Source organism: Sturnira hondurensis, unplaced genomic scaffold (assembly GCF_014824575.4).
Source record: "Sturnira hondurensis isolate 20B ecotype Veracruz unplaced genomic scaffold, ASM1482457v3 Scaffold0016663, whole genome shotgun sequence".
Classification (NCBI taxonomy): Eukaryota; Metazoa; Chordata; class Mammalia; order Chiroptera; family Phyllostomidae; genus Sturnira; species Sturnira hondurensis.
In genome coordinates this window covers 7,188,132-7,204,723 of record NW_028089294.1, presented here as the reverse complement: position 1 = coordinate 7,204,723, position 16,592 = coordinate 7,188,132, and the positions used below count along the sequence as shown (strand labels likewise).

Genomic DNA, 16,592 nt, shown 5'->3' with positions numbered 1-16,592 from the left:
CAAAGTAGCACCACTAAGGCTAGACTCCACCGGCTTTTTAACGGCTCGCTAGGGAATGAAACCCACTTACGTCATCTGTTTGTCCACTTTCCTTTATCCCTTGCGTCGTCGATCAAATAGCTGTGGATAATAAAGGGGTCTCAAGAAGAGTTGGGGGGTTGGGGGTGGGGGGGGTGGCCGGGACTCGTTCGCGATGTTCCGTTATCTGACGTGCGGCGGAGGGATCTGGAGGGGGGAGGTGTTTATGAGGCGCTGGGGGCGGAGGGGGAGAATTAGTCCGAGTGGAGCAAGCGAGCTGAGTGGTTGTGTGGTCGAGTCTCGGAGACCGGTAGCACTAGCAGCATGGTGAGTGCGTTGCTAAGCTGCCGGCGCTTGGCCTGTCGGGGAAAGAGGCCGAAGCAGGTCGACCAAAGGAAGGGAACTTGGCTTCCTTAAATCCCTCAGAAATGGTCTTTACCAGCGGGATGGCGCGAAATAGGGTGGGGGGCCCGCGGCTGTTGTGTCGCAGGTGTCCCCACCACCCCCATTCTCCTCAGGGAGGTGTTAGGGTGTTGAAGGCCAGGTGTCTTGCCCCTGAGGCCGCAGGTTTCTCAGGGACTTGGCTGGGTGAGGATGGATCCCGGGCGGAGGTAGCCCAGCACATTAGGGAAGCCAGTGAGTGTCAGGGTGGGGGGAGCGGGAGCGCCAAAGCTTGGGTCGGGCATCTCTAAAGGTCAGCCCCGGGGCCGGATTCAAAAGCCCAACGGACGGTTAGTGCCGGCGCCAGGAAGCGCCTTTGTCCGCTTGTGGCCGCCATGCGCCGAGGGGGCGGGAGGGAGCGCGCGAGACCCGGGCGGGCGCCAGCGTCGCCGTTTGCCGGCAGCCCCCGTTGCTGGGGGTGGGGGGAAGGGGGGCGCGCGAGCGGGTGCAGCGCACTGTGGGGGCCGAGCCCGCGGGCCGCGGGGAGCGGCCGTGGGGCGGGGCGGCGAGCGCGGGGCCGGAGCCGCCGCCCGCTCGGCTCGCGCCCCAGCTGCTGCGCTGGCACCTGCAGGGCTGCGGAGGTTCCCTCGGCCGCGGCTCTGCAGGGCCGGCCAGTTGGGGATGGGTGGGGGAGGGTGGCCTCGAGAGCTCCCCCTCCCCCTCGAGTGGCGAGAAGGAAGCTCAGCGAATGCCGATCTCTCCCTTCCATCTGGGTCCTGGGGCCTTTTCCCACCATCCAGGCAGCACATTAAAGAAAAAAAATATTAAGTGCCTTTGTCATTTGAGGAAATGAGCTTTGTATGCGAATTAAGGCGCGTCTTTGCAATACACATCTTGTTAGAGAAAACCATCGGCTCCAGTTAGGGTCTGAAAGGCGTTTTCTTATCTACCACCTATGGAAAGAAAGCAAGCTGCTGGGTTACTGTTGTGGAAGTCCTTCTTAATTCTCATGTAACGCCCTTTGTAAAGGGTCCACAGAGCATATACTATTTTTGAGCAATCACGTGCATTCCTAATGTCAAAGAACCACGGCCACAACACAGCATCCTCCCCCCCCCCAGTCCCCTTGGAAATTGCTCATATTTCTGCACAGAAGTTGCCAGATCGTCATAAGGTGCAGTCCAATTCATTTGTACTGTAATAGGCTGTCAAGGACTGTAGTGTGGTAGAAAAGAATTTTGGGGGCAGGGAAATTTAAAAGTCATTTTTCTGTCACTTGAGAGCAGAACTTCTTAATGTAAAAAAAAAATCTAACGAGGGCGGTAATTTGCAATACTTATTTTGTGGTTCCTTTTGCCAAGTAATTACAGTGATGGGTGTGTCCAGGAGGTAAGGTGACATCTTAAACAAGGGTTGGAAATCCTTGCCAACTGAAACCTCCAGCCTGTATGGGTGTGGGGGGGAGAGGACTTCACCTTAGTTAAATTAGGGTTCATTTTAAGTTTGATGCATTCGTTCTATATTGATATTTTTGTTTTCTGAATTTGAATGTGCTGGTTGAATTTACTTTCAGGTGAAAGTGTGTGTTAGAGGTGTGTAATGTGGGTTCTGAATTGAGATGTAAATTTTTAAATGTTTTTAAATGAAGATTTTTTCAGTCGATTGACTAAAAATCTGAAATGGAATTTTTCCTTGGTGATAGGTAGTTCACCTATGCTTTCCTGGTTCTTTGCCCCAGTGATAGACTTTTGTAGTTACTGTTTGCATCGTTGATGGCTTGAGGTTTTTTTGGTTTGTTTACTAAGTGGATGACCTGACAGTCATCGTTAATTATTTAATTTGGAGATTGTCTTCGGGTAACTTAATAATAATAAGACTTGGAAATTTAAAATTAGAACTGTCAAATTTAAGAATAAAAAAGTTTATTAAATGGATTTATTTAGTGAAAGTGGATTAAGATTGCCCACATAGCTTTTGGGTTTACATGTAGTTGGTACATGCTCTTTGAAAGGGGGATTGCTCTAAGAAGACATGAAGAGGGGGTCTTTAAATAAAAGATATGAAGAGGTAGAAAATTTATCACTTGTCTACATCATTTCATCAAACTTCAAAGACATCTGTTTATGGGCTGTTTAAGGACTGAGGAAATTCACTATGCCTCTATTAAAATACAGGAAGTTGTAGATTAAGCTAGAATGATCAAATCAGGCCTTTGGTAAAATTCCTAATTCTTATGAAGTAATTAGTTGGTTTTTCTTTTAGCCCGAGATGCTATATATAGTAAGTACTGTTAGTAGTTCCTGATACAATTACTGAACTAATTTAGAGACTGCTTTTGATGTAGGTAAAACAAATACCTTGATTTCTGAAATTGTAGGGAAATTTTACGAATGAAGCCTATGTTGTATCTGTAGCGCTTGGAAGAAAGGAATGAATGAAGGATAGAAATTTATGTTCCATTTCAAGGCTGTGGACTCATAAGAATTTTGGATGATTTGTGTACTACCATTCACTAGATAAGCTCCAAGAGTATTCCTACGTGCTTTTGAATGCCATTTAGGAAATATTTAATAGGTACATAATGCATTCACTTCAAGTTATCCGTAGATTTAGATTAGTGTTTCTCAGTGTTTACAACTCACCTGAGGTTTTAAACTTGAGAGTATACTAATACCTGGAAGATTTCTCTGGCGTGACACAAGCAGTAGGAAGAATGAAATGAATTTTAGGAAAAAAGGGAGTGAGAACTAGTCATCTCTCTAGTGAATTATTCTTCACTATACTGAGATAAACACACATGTTAATGAGCTTGAGTTTTCCCAAAAGTATAATTCTTCTAGGTAAGAAAGTATCACTCTCCATAGAGTAACCAAATATATTTGATGTAGTTGGAAAAGGTATACAAGTTAGAGTGCTAGGGAGTATTGTGTTCCTGCTTTTAGTAGGCAGGCTTTGATCTGATTATTGCTGGTATAAAGTTTATTCTAAAACCTTGAACTCTGGATTAGTAGTAAATATGAAAGTTTTTCTAAGTTTCTCAAAACACCCCAAACAAAAATCACACAGTGCTTTTTAGGTTATGTGAGTATCTTAGGCTCCCATGTGCTTAGTTTATACCTTGAAGCTCATTTGTGACCTTTTCTAAGATTTGCATTTGCATGGAGGTGAGGAGCTGGGCAAGATGGTGTGAGGCCATTAAAATTGGATTTTGCTAAGCAAAATTGGAATTTTTTTTGTTTTCTTTTACAGCTAACATCCTTGTTTCTTCTTAAGGCCTTCTCGGCTTTCATATAAGTGAGCTTCCCCAAAATTTTCCCCCTACCATGTTTGGAGAACAAGCCCCAGTGTCTCCCTTTCTGCACATAGCCCATCAAACCTTCAGATTTTACACAAGCTGCAGTGGCTTCCACATCTGTCCCTGGGTAGCAACTTCTGATTTCATTTTGTGGAAATATATTTTCTTAGCTTAAAGTTAACATGAAACACGATAGGTTTGTTGTAAAGGGCTTGATAGTGCCGTGTGTGTTTACCTTCTGTGTGGAAGTTGAACTAGTTAGGTTAATAATTAACATTGTAGGTTCTTTGATTAGTACATTTATATAAAATAATTATCATTGAGTTCTTTGGGCTAGCCCTTTACATAGCTTCTCATTTACTCTCTTCTGATATCCCTGTGAGGTCGGTATTGTGTTACAGCTGAAGTTGGCTATGAGAGGTTGAGTAACAAGTCCAAGGTCACACAGCTATTAAGTTTGCAGAGCTAGTTTTAAGATACTAGCCTGGTGATGACTCAAAAAACTATGCTGTTTCCTGCAGTGTACCACATTGCCTTTCCTTCAGAAATGATAGCAATTTTGCAAAATGAAATCATATTAGAAGTAAATCCTCTATATAGCAAAGTATAACTGAGTGGATTTACAGGGCTTATTGCTAGGGAAAACAATCTGTGGCTGATTTCATACTAAGTACTTAACTGGAGGTAATTTTTTATTTTATAAACTTCTGCATTTGAACTTAAATTACTAGCTCTTTCTTTTAAGTTATCAGGCTTTTGGCTTTTTCTTTCCTTTTTAGATAGAAACAAGTTCATTCTGCATTGAGGTCAAATCAGAACTGTTGAGCAGGGAAAGAAACTTCTTTTTGTTTCTCACATTTTCTCATGCTGTCTCCTAGAGAATGTGATGCTGTTCTACATTAAGGTGTTATCCTTTCCAGCGATGTGTTCATTTAAAAAGAATGAAACTAGGCAGTGTTTATTCATTTCATACCAAAATATGAAATATGAACATTTCATACCTAATCATAGTGTGGTTGATTTCATGTATATTAGAGAGGAGACTTATTTCTCATCAGTGCTACGCAGAAACCTTGCATATATCTTCATATATTATGGTGCTCTGAATTATGAACTTAAAGGCATTGGATATGTCCAACCTTAGTCTTTAATACTGACTCGGCTAGTCAACTAATTTTATATTCCCACTTCTTGAAATTTAATCCGAGCCCCCTTTCTCCATTTGTTAGGTAGGAGATAATAATACCATTATAGGGATAGTGCGAAGACGGAATAAGAAGAACATATAAAGGGCTTTGGCAAATACTTGAACATGTTTTTTTTTAAAGCAGAACCCAGTAACTTCTCCATGTCTAAAGACATCACAAACCTTAGGCTTACTTTGGGATTTCGAAAGTGAAGAGAAAATGGATTGACTTAACATTTGGTAAATAATTTAGTTTAAATGTTCAGAACCCTGAATTCTCTGCATTTGCCTGGCAGGTGAGAAGAAATAAAAACTGGTAGCTTTCACATTTGCCTTGTCCAAGACAGCATGGATTTTAATCTTTTTAATGAAGTTTTGCTTATTTTGAGGTTTGAAACATCACCTTTATGTCCAGTTGATGTGTTGAACCACTTATGGGACAATTTTGAATATAGTCCTTGGGCATTATTTTTTGTTCAATGGAGATTTCTGGTAATAATGATTTATATCTACTATTGAGGTGAGCTTAAGTTTAGGTATGCCAGTTTTGCAAAAAGGAAACAATATATCTATTGGAGTCTATCTTTACTTTAGAATGAAAACTCCAATTAAAGTTTTTAGTACACCAGGTTTGCTTTTTATGTTTTTTGTAAAATTTAGACTTTTAGGCATATTCTAAAATATTTTATCTTAAACTTGGTGTCAAGACAGCTTAGCTTTGATGGTGAATTAGATGTATGCATTTTCTGTCCAACCTATATGCTTGTTACTGGTACTAAGGAATGTTGAACTAAATGAAGTTTATGGTATATGCTGAACCTTGAAAGTCTAATTTATATATTAAGATTTTGTTTATTTTTAGAGGGAAGGTAAGGGATGGGGAGACACATCCATCAGTTTTGCCTCTCACACCCTTCCCCAACCAGTGTGACCTGGCCCCACAACCCAGGCATGTGCCCTGACCAGGAATCAACCCAGAGGCCTTTCCTTTGGTTCTTCAGGACCTGTCCAACCCACTGAGAGCCACACCAGTCAGGGCTGAATCTTGAAAGTTTTAAGACTTGTTTTTGTACCTGCTAATCTACATAGTCTCCAGTCACTTACCTGCTTATCTCTTTGATCTCTTTATAGGCTGACCAGCTGACTGAAGAGCAGATTGCAGGTGAGGAGTGCATTGCCTGATTGTACCCATTGGTTTTTATTGTGAATTGAATAGCCAATCTCAAAATAAGATACTTGTATGAAAGAATTAACTTTGTTTTATGTAGGAGATTATAGCACATGGGTTTAATATACTGTCATATTTGAATGTGCTTTGGCAAGTGAGATGGTAAACTTGGCTGAAAAAGGTGTGTAGGGCTAACTGTAACTGAACACATGTTTTTAGGCTGTGTGGATATATTTTGGAGCCTAGTGGTGGTCTTTGGTTTTTTTCTTTTGTCATTATTGTTGAAGGTTATCTTACTCTAAAACATTAATTCTGGGCAGTTTTTAACACTGCAACTCCAGATCAGTCTCTATAAAAAATGAGGACCAAGTAGTGTTACTAGTATGTAACTCAAAATGTAGAATCAGAAAATGAATGTTGAATTTACCCCAGTTTAAAGTAGCTAATATTTTAACCTTAGAATTGCATGTATAGTCAGGGAATAACCATTTCTCCAATGAAATACCTAGATCCAGAAAGTTAGCATTTTATTTTACACATGTAATTGTTGTCTCACAAAGCAGTGGCAGCTATTTGAAACGAGCTTCTTGAATATGGTCTCCTTTTGTTTGCTATGGAAATAAGTGAATTTGTTACATGAAATCTGAAGTCATGTTGTCTATGCCATACCAGTAAACATATGTACTTTTGATTTTATTATACTTTGAACTGTCTGGTTAACATCAAAATGTTGAAGAAACTTGCTAAGTTTTTTTTTTTAATGCAATATTGAAATGTCTTTTGAACTATTCCTTTCCTTACAGTAGGGGCTTGTTAATACAAGCATCAAAGCAAGCGGTTTTAACTGCCACAATTTCCATAGTAGGCAGGGATTAAAAGTACATTTTCTTTTTAGGTTTTATATATTTTTAGAGAGGGAAGGAGAGAGAACAAGAAGGAAAAAAATGCCAGTGTGCAAGCGAAACATCAATTGGTTGCCTCTTGCACACTCCCATTTGGCAGGACTTGGCCTACAACCCAGGCATGTGTGGACCAGGAATCCAGCGGACAACTTTTTGGTCTGTGGGACAATGCCTGACTCACAGAGCCATACCAGTCAGGCCTAACACTTTCTTCTAATGTTAGAGAAAACTGAGTTACCCAGATAGGACTCAGCTGTGTAGCCTATTTGAAGTAAGTCCTTCCCAGTCCCCCATAAACACAAATTTGGAGGAGCCAGAAATCATTAATTTCCTCAACTACTTATTACAAATATCATTTGGAAGGACTATATAAAGTAGAAAGCTATTAGCATTAAGGACCAAGAGTAAGCAGATTTTATTTTTACTGTATGAATTTTATTTAACCTGGGATTTGCTTTATAGGTTTGGTTAATTGCATGTTTGAGTGTGTTAAAGTGATCAAGCAGAGCTTCAGAAATGATTTCTTTGTTGGTTTATACCAAGGATGTCAAACTCATTTTCACAGGGGGCTACATCAGCCTTGTGGTTGCCTTCAAAGGGCCAAATGTAATTTTAGGCCTGTATAAATGTAACTACTTAACAGTTAAGGGAGGCCTCTGGGCTGTCACCAAGCAGAAACAAGGTGGAGGGCCGGATTCGGCCTGCAGGCCTTGTGTTTGCCACCGGTGGTTTATACTACTGTTAAATGTATCAGTTAAATGGATTTAACTGATAGTTAAAAATAGTTTTTTATATATACTTCAGTAACTCACCTGGGCTGTCTAATACTTTTAGTCTTAAACTTTTAAAAAAGTTATTTTTAGAGGGGAAGGGAGGGAGAAAGAAATGGAGAGACGCTGATCTGTTGCCTCTAGTGCACACCCCAACTGGGGACCAGGCCAGCAACCTTTCACTTTGCGGTGTGACCCCCAACCAATGGTCAGGGCTCTAGTCTTAAACTCTTATCTTGTCTTAATACATCTGGCCTTCCTCTCAGCCTTTCATTTCTTGGTATTCCCAGTTATGTTTACTGGTACATAGCACAAAATCTTCACTTGAAGGGAGAAAAAATGTATTACTTAAGGTGCTCATCACATAGTTGATGCTTATTATTGCCTTTCCAAATACACATGCTTCTTTTAAAAAAAAGCTCGTGTCTGAAATACGAGGATCAGCCTTCAGTGACTGATACAGCATTATTATCAAGAATAGTTGTAGTTCATTTGAACATTGTCTTTAAGGTAAAATCTGTCATTTAATTAACTTCCATCATACAATTAAATTTCAAGTGGTAGTGGAAGGGAAAAATCTGTTGTCGATTCTCTCCCTAACCCTGCCTTTTCCTAGGCTTTTAAAGATGTTCCTTAGACCCCGGGTCTTCTTTAGTGAACTTTTAGGTTAGAGGAACCAAAGCTTTTAATGCTACTTAAATAAAAACCCTGTGAGATCAGGGGCTTTTTTTGTTTCTTGTATTCCCAGTGCCTCCCACATAGTAAGGATTGAAATAAATAGTTCTTGAATGAATAAATTTTATTTTCAAAGAGAAGGATGACACAAAACATGTTCTAGAACACTACCTACCCTATCCTAAGAATTAATTGTTCCTGCTCCCAAATTCCTTCCTGAATTTGATGTTTCAGTGGCCATCTTTGAGGTAAACACAGATTTTGTCTTTATCTGGTGAATTGTAATCACTGGTGACCAGTAGCATACTAGTGCCTAAGACTTGTTAAATGGTAACAAATTTTATACACATAATGCAACATTGAATATTATATATACTAAGGTACATTTTAAGCTATTTTTTATTTATGTGGTAGTCATTATTACAGATTTGTTTAGAAATTCTAGTAGCAAATAACTTGGTCTAGAAGAATAGCATGCTGCTGTTTAGGTAGAGCTACTAGCATTGTTTACATTACCTGGTCTTAAAGAACAATCCGGAACAGTCTAGTGCGATATCACTAATACATTAGTTTTGACTCTGCCACAATTTCAGTAATTGTTGACATGTAAAGGACAAATTTAAAAATGTACAAGAATGTTTTTAAAGGAAATTAACTGTACTCAGTTTATAGCAACAATTCATAGTGCCAAAAAATATTTATTACATGACCTGTAAAGGTATTCAGTTTGGCTTTCTAAATACATAGAAGTTAGTAAACAGGCATTTGATTTTTCTTTTGTTATAATTGTTTCATGACAACCTATTAATAAAATGATAAATTTATGTAATATAAATAATTAGAAAAGGGTCCTTGGGGTTCCAGATAAACATATAAAATGAATAATAGTGTGACTTTGCTGAAACTTTCAATTTAGGTACAACTACAATGAATTTGGAGGAGGTCCTATCAATTTGTTGAAGATAGCTGTTCTGTGTGACATTCAGGACCTATTGTTTTCTTACTTTGTATTTAGGTTTTTACTCCTGTTCTGTGTGACATTCAGGACCTGTTGTTTTCTTACTTTGTATTTAGGTTTTGACTCCTGGGTTTATATTTGAAGTCATTCTTGGGGATTACTGGTTAGACATGTTCCTACACATGAAGATTATACTAGTTCGAAAGTACAGGTGGTAAGCTGTAGTAAAGGCAGGTGAATTTAAATTGTATTTTTGAGTTTATTCTTTCAAAGAGTTTTTACAGGTATTTCTGGCTCTGTAGTGTAAAAATACAAATAGAAATTTGGAATAAACCTTGACCTTTAAAATACTTACTTTCCTCATATCCATCCAACTGCATTGTTACAGCATAGGTAAAATTTTATTTTCACTTTTTTTCAGCAAACATTTTAAGAGTTTTTAGATGTTAAAACATTGAAACTTAGAACACATATAAGTTAACATCATGCATCTTCTAGAATTTGGCTTTAAGGTAAACCTTATAGTAAAATGATAATAACTGATTACACATTCAGAATTTTGCACACAATGGTGGTGTTAAGTGATGCTTGTAGCTTAGCATTATAGCAGAGAATATAATGTAAACAAATACAACTCTCTGAGTACTTTTAATTTTCTTGTAGCCTGAGTTATTAGATGATAGATGCTATGTGCTCAAACCCTAATGGTTTGTATATTTTTAGACAATATTTCTACATCACGTTTTTTAAAAAAATTTAAGATGGAAATCTTTTTGTCAAATTCTGCTGTTTGTGGGATTTATTTATTTTTGCCATTGGATTGATCTAGATTAGATTTGATGCTAAGTTTCTGGTATCAGATGAGTTCCTCTGAAAACAAGTATGTTTAAACAAAATGGAACTGGTTACTATCGAATGTAGCAAGCTACAGCTATTCAGTAATATCTGATCTAAAAACTAAGTGATACAAAGATTTTAAGCAAAAAGAAAGGAACACGGTAATCCAAAAGGTAAATAGGACCCAAGTAGTTGTGAGGGCAATTTTATATAAAGAACCCAGGTTGCAGGCTATCATAATTGTCCTGGTAAAAGGTGATGGATGGGGCCATAAAGCAAATTATTGGTTGTAGTGATGAAAAAGAATCCAGTAGTATTTAAATACCAGAGTTCTACAGGACTTGTTGATGGATTTTTAGGAGGAAGAGTTTAAATGGCTTTTGCTTGTGTTCCTAGGGGAACGTAGAATTAATTCATTTTCCTAAGTCTTGCTGGAGGTCAGCCAGGGGAGATGATTGTCCTGTAGGAAGTCAGAAATAAAGGGTAATATGTTTTAGAGAAAGATGAGTATACTAAGATAAGAAATTTTTGTTATAAGTGGTCATAGATGAAATGGCCAAGGAGAGAAGAAAGGATAGGATAACAAAGTTGGTCATATCTACTTGTAAGAGAGACAAGTAGGAGCCAAAACCCTTTGGCATTAAGGTGAGATGTAAACTAAAGTAATATTGTGGAGGCCAAGAGAAGTTTGAGGGGGGTTTAAATGTAGTTTGGATACTGCAGTAAAATGAGATCATCTTTTTCTTACCATTGAGTAAGTATTTACTTCCCATAGTTCTGAGTGCTTAACATGTAGTGATTAAGTTCTTGAAATGACAAAGTTAGTACAGTTATCCCTGTTTAACAAAAATGAGCACCCTGAGGCAGAAAAGTTTAGGAACTTAATTTGCCTGAGGTTACATTTCTGGTAAGTAGAAGAGCTGGGATTTTTAACTCCAGCGGTTTTGAGTAGCAAAGACTGGTTTGAGTTCTGTGCTTTATGGCATCACATACTGAAACATACTGGATTGGGCAGCTAGGTCATTCTTGGTGAACCTAGCATTTTCAGCTGATGAGCTAGAGCCGGAAGCAATTTTAATTGTCGATGGATAGAGAAGAAATGGATATGAGTACTCCATCCAATGGAGTATCGTTGCCTTCCAGAATTTGGCACTTAAAAGAAAATATAACCAAGGTTTGAGTTTACTTTTAGGCTAAGAGGCATAGGCATAAGGTAGTTAAATAAATTAATGGGAAAATCAGTAGAAGGATGTTTGAGTCCAGGGAGGAGATTATGAGAAATGAAACTGGGAGGTATATGAATTGGAGCAAGGATAGACAGGCAGGGCATAAATAGACTTGGAGGGGGCACACCATTTCTTAAACATGTATCAGGTACATAATTTCAGGTGTTCTAGATATGTTGAGAGAGCTTATGTATGGCCTCTTGAACTTTGGAACTGCTTTTGTATTTGCTTCCTTATAGGGCCTAATACTTGGAAAGTAAGGTTTTCTCACTCATTCATATGACCTTGCACTACCAGATTTAATCTCTGCTTTAGTTTCTCTGTCTATAAAATAAATGGTAAAGCCGGGTATTGTGAACTGTTGCTCCAACAGTGCTACATGTAATCTAGTGGTGAAATAAAAACAACATAATTTTGTGAAAAGATCTTAGGCAATAATACATTTAACTCTGTTGCAAGTTCAGGGTTTTATAATCTGAAGAAAGATCTTAAATTTTCACTGTTCTCAGTAATACAGCTAACACTGGCCATTCATGCGTTTGATCATCCATCATCCCATTGTTAACATCAGTATAGGTTATTTGGTGCTAGTCTCTTCTGTCTTCCAGAAAAGAAAACTTAGCCTACTGGCATATTGTTCTGAAGTTTAAAGTTTTTGGTTTTTAATTTAGTATTTGATAAAACAGACAATTTTAATTTGTTGATGAATTTGCTAAACATAATATAAATAGTGTAGTTGTTCTCTAGAAATGTATTTGGGACCAATAGTCTTATTTTTCAGTTCTGAATGAGGGTTAGATCTATAATTTTGAGTTATGTTCCCAGAGAAGCTTTAACAAAAAGTGGAGAGACAAGTCATTTGGGGTTTTGATTCCTTTCTTCTTTAAACTCAGAATAATAATGGTCTAGACGTTATAGTTCCTTGTAAGATTTTAGATGAAAAAACTCCCTGGTAGAGCATATATTGGTATGATCAGCTAAAGATGCCTAAAATGCCTCCAAGGCTTTCTCATCTGATCTTTCAGAAATCCAAATTCCTTTTCAGGAATTTCATATCTTTTAGAGCCCTTTATATCTGCAACAGTTGATTAATTTCACTCAGGAGATTAACCTGTATCTTTGGATTGTGGTCTCTCAAACAGAATTCAAAGAAGCTTTTTCACTATTTGACAAGGATGGTGATGGGACTATTACAACAAAGGAATTGGGAACTGTAATGAGGTCTCTTGGGCAGAACCCTACAGAAGCAGAATTACAGGACATGATTAATGAAGTAGATGCTGATGGTAAGTCTTTTCAGTTTGGGGGGGAAGTTGAATTGACTATTAAATTCTATTGTAATGTTCCAACTAAACAAACCATTTCAGGTAATGGCACAATTGACTTCCCGGAATTTCTGACAATGATGGCAAGAAAAATGAAAGACACAGACAGTGAAGAAGAAATTAGAGAAGCATTCCGTGTGTTTGATAAGGTAGGGTTTCAAGGCTGAATTTCTAAAATTTTAATTTGAGGATGGAATGAAAATACAAATTCAGCATAAGGTTTTTCCTAGTAGCTTGTATATTTCATTAATGTTGTGGCAAAGGGATGGTACCGCTTGACTTTGGAGCTAAGAAATAGTGATTTTGATACAGGATATCCTACTTGGCTATTCTATATTGATGTTTAGTTTATAGGTCAATTATTTGTAGATGCTCTTTAATTTATATGGATTTCTGAAGTTTGTTTTTCTCCGTAATGTGAAATTCAGTAAACTTATTAAACCACCATCTCAACTAGACATTTTACTCACTTTTTTCTAGGATGGCAATGGCTACATTAGTGCAGCAGAGCTTCGCCATGTGATGACAAACCTTGGAGAGAAGTTAACAGATGAAGAGGTTGATGAAATGATCAGGGAAGCAGATATTGATGGTGATGGTCAAGTAAACTATGAAGGTAGGTTTTTCACTTTCACCACCTCCTTTTATGCTTCTATTTTAAGTTTAGAAGTACTTTTTAGCTATCTGAAAGGTCAAAATTAGTAGCTCCTCAGCCCATGAAGATGCTAGAACAGTATATTTTCTGACCATTTGCTATTCAGAATGTTGTGTATAGACTAGGAAACATCCCTGTCACCTGAGAACATTTTAGAACTGTTGTTACCAGGCCCTCCCTACCTGTATACCTAGGAACTGCATTTAACAGGATTTCTAATGGGTGATTTTATATGCATTAAAGTTTGAGAAGGTACTATATTCCAAACTGCCTAAAATAATTTTTGTGTAATATTTGTGAGACAATTTGAAAGCTTCAGACTTTAATTTCAAGATCCTCAAAATGAAATTTAAGGTAATTTTCTTCATTGCATTCCCTTCCTTTACTTAGATTTAGTCTGCAACTGTTTACATATGCTTCAGATTAAAAAATATCATTTGTAATGCTAAACTAAGAGCAAGAATGCTTGTTATTTATAATAGCTATCTAGAGGGTTAATTTGGGTTTATTTGTTAATTTAGTTTATGAAGTTCCATCCTTGGCAGTAAGTTAAGGTACTTTTCCTTGGTACTTTTATAGTTTTGAGGGAAGAAAGGGGAATAGAGATTGCTCAGTGGTTGAGTAAATGTGATAGGTTTTGTCAAGTCTTTTGCAATTGACTGACTCAGTTTTCTGTGTATTTTTTTCTTTTTCAGAGTTTGTACAAATGATGACAGCAAAGTGAAGACATTGTACAGAATGTGTTAAATTTCTTGTACAAAATTGTTTATTTGCCTTTTCTTTGTTTGTAACTTATCTGTAAAAGGTTTCCCCTACTGTCAAAAAATATGCATGTATAGTAATTAGGACTTCATTCCTCCATGTTTTCTTCCCTTATTGTCATTGTCCCGAAACCTTATTTTAGAAAATTGATCAAGTAACATGTTGCATGTGGCTTACTCTGGATATATCTAAGCCCTTCTGCACATCTAAACTTAGGAGGAGTTGGTCCAATGAGGGAACATCTGGGTTATGCCTTTTTTTAAGTAGTTTTCTTTAGGAACTGTCAGCATGTTGTTGTTGCAGTGTGGAGTTGTAACTCTGCGTGGACTATGGACAGTCAACAATATGTACTTAAAGTTGCACTATTGCAAAACGGGTGTATTATCCAGGTACTCGTACACTATTTTTTTGTACTGCTGGTCCTGTACCAGAAACATTTTCTTTTATTGTTACTTGCTTTTTAAACTTTGTTTAGCCACTTAAAGAAAATCTGCTTATGGCACAATTTGCCTCAAATCCATTCCAAGTTGTATATTTGTTTTCCAATAAAAAAAATTTTACCCAACTATTGCTTTGAATCTGAGTCACTTGAGGTCGAATAATTTTGAGAATCAAATGTGCAGGTGGTTGATTACTTGGTATAATTTAGATAAGTTTATTTTTTTGATTAGTCAAGATTGTGTTTGGTTTTTAAATTATGATTCCTCCTTCAAAAAGTTCAAGTGAAAGATTAAAAATCTTATGTAGATGTGCCTAGCATGGGAACTGGCATAAGGTAGAAGTTTTAATGTTTCATATCTTTAAAATATATTTTTCAACTTTTTGTCCGTATTGACTTCAGCCATACAATGATATTTTTCAATGTATGAAAAATACAATAATCTACTAAATCTAGGGAGGGGGAGGTTATTATGTTTAACCTCTCTTTCCTAATGTTCTACTTACTGTGCTTTTTTAATTCTTCCACAGGCAAAGGAGACTTACCTAGTTGTGCCTGCCTGTCTGCAATACGTTTTACCAAAAAAAAAAAAGTTTCTTTAGGAGTGGACTGGCAGTAAATAAACTTACTCATTTTTGCTTCTAAACCAGTGCTTTCTCTATCATTTAAGCTACTCAAAAGGTGATTAATTAGGGTTGTTTTTTTTTTAGTACTCAGAGATTCCACAGCAAACCGGGGGGTATAATTGTTAATTGATTATTATAGCCACAAGGTTTCCAATTTGCAGAGGATAATTTCCTTTGGCAGGTTTCTGCCCATGTTTGACTTTTTTACTACCACGGTTACTCTACCAGAGAATAGAAAACTGGATGGTTAGTGAGGGAAAACAGTGAGTGATAGGTATGTTTCAGGTAGGACAAGGGAAGTTAAAAGAATTGATGATCCTAATGGTACATTACGTTATTGCATATTAGGCAGGCAAATCAAGTAAGTAGGAAGATCTTCATTAGATGTAAAAGTTTAGTCAGAAGAAAGGCCAGTCAGGGTGTTTGGTGGAAGAAGATTCATATGTCTGGCTCTTCGAGGCACCTGGGCTCTGATATTTTATTGTAATGCTTCATATTACTGCTGTGTGTAAGCTTGAAGAGGTTGCTGTTAATCATCAGTTATCTTAACGTGTAATAGGTGTAATTTATCCAGTGGGTCTCTTAGTTGGCTTTTGCATTAGTTAAGGTAAAAAGCAATTAGCATAGTCCTAGGCATTTGGAGTAAATGTTCCATTGATGTGTTAGACCGTCCCGTTAAACCAGTAGTTATGACCCTATAGAATGAAGGAATTTGGCAAAGTTAATCTTGTTTTTCTGGTTTCAACAACCAGTAGTTCAGAGTTTAAATTATTAAGGTGGAAGGGGAGACACTGAGTACTTTCTTGTATCATGAATTGTTGATGTTACTATGTTCTTGTAATGTTCACAAAAGTCACACAATAAGCATTTGACTTTACAGGAAGTTTAAACCACGTAGTTTTATATAATTTAACTGATCACTGAGCACAAACTGGACTGGGTTCATAATCAGTTCTGCTTCATACAGCATAATCAAACCCAGGACTGTAGTTTTAAAACCTTCCAATCTTTCCATGGTTCCTGTTTTATATTAGCAGGGTTATGGTAACTGATAATTCTTGACTCAGTACTATCCATAGCATGTTCACTCGCGGGGTAATTCTAACAAAACCATCACTATTGCAGTTTAAAATGACCCTAGAATGTAATTTTCATTAAAGATGTGATGCATAGCAGAAGCACTGTTAAATGCTACTAAATGTGGTCTTGTATCATCAAAGAAAAAAATGTTTGTTTTAATAACCTGAAATATTTTAACCTTTCTCAGTGGTATTGTATAATATAATGTTTATGAGGCCGTTTTGTTTATTCTACATGCTTAATCTGTTTTATCAGTGAAGTCCTTGAAATCATTGACCCATGCTGTTTC

General features: G+C 37.4%; 1 protein-coding gene across 1 annotated transcript; it reads left to right on the top strand.

The window, feature by feature from the left end:
- Positions 1 to 263: 263 nt before the first annotated feature.
- CALM2 (calmodulin 2) lies at positions 264 to 16,350 on the top strand. The gene is made up of 6 exons (XM_037066541.1): positions 264 to 345; positions 6,012 to 6,042; positions 12,559 to 12,702; positions 12,784 to 12,890; positions 13,222 to 13,357; positions 14,092 to 16,350. Exons 1-6 carry the CDS (start codon positions 343 to 345, stop codon positions 14,118 to 14,120), a joined length of 450 nt encoding a protein of 149 aa, XP_036922436.1. The 5' UTR covers positions 264 to 342; the 3' UTR covers positions 14,121 to 16,350.
- Positions 16,351 to 16,592: the final 242 nt, after the last annotated feature.

Excerpts from the sequence above, each read along its gene's own strand:
- CALM2 (XM_037066541.1), top strand. Across the intron at positions 12,703-12,783 it reads TAATGAAGTAGATGCTGATG|GTAATGGCACAATTGACTTC; the intron begins GTAAGTCTTTTC and ends AAACCATTTCAG. Across the intron at positions 12,891-13,221 it reads CATTCCGTGTGTTTGATAAG|GATGGCAATGGCTACATTAG; the intron begins GTAGGGTTTCAA and ends ACTTTTTTCTAG.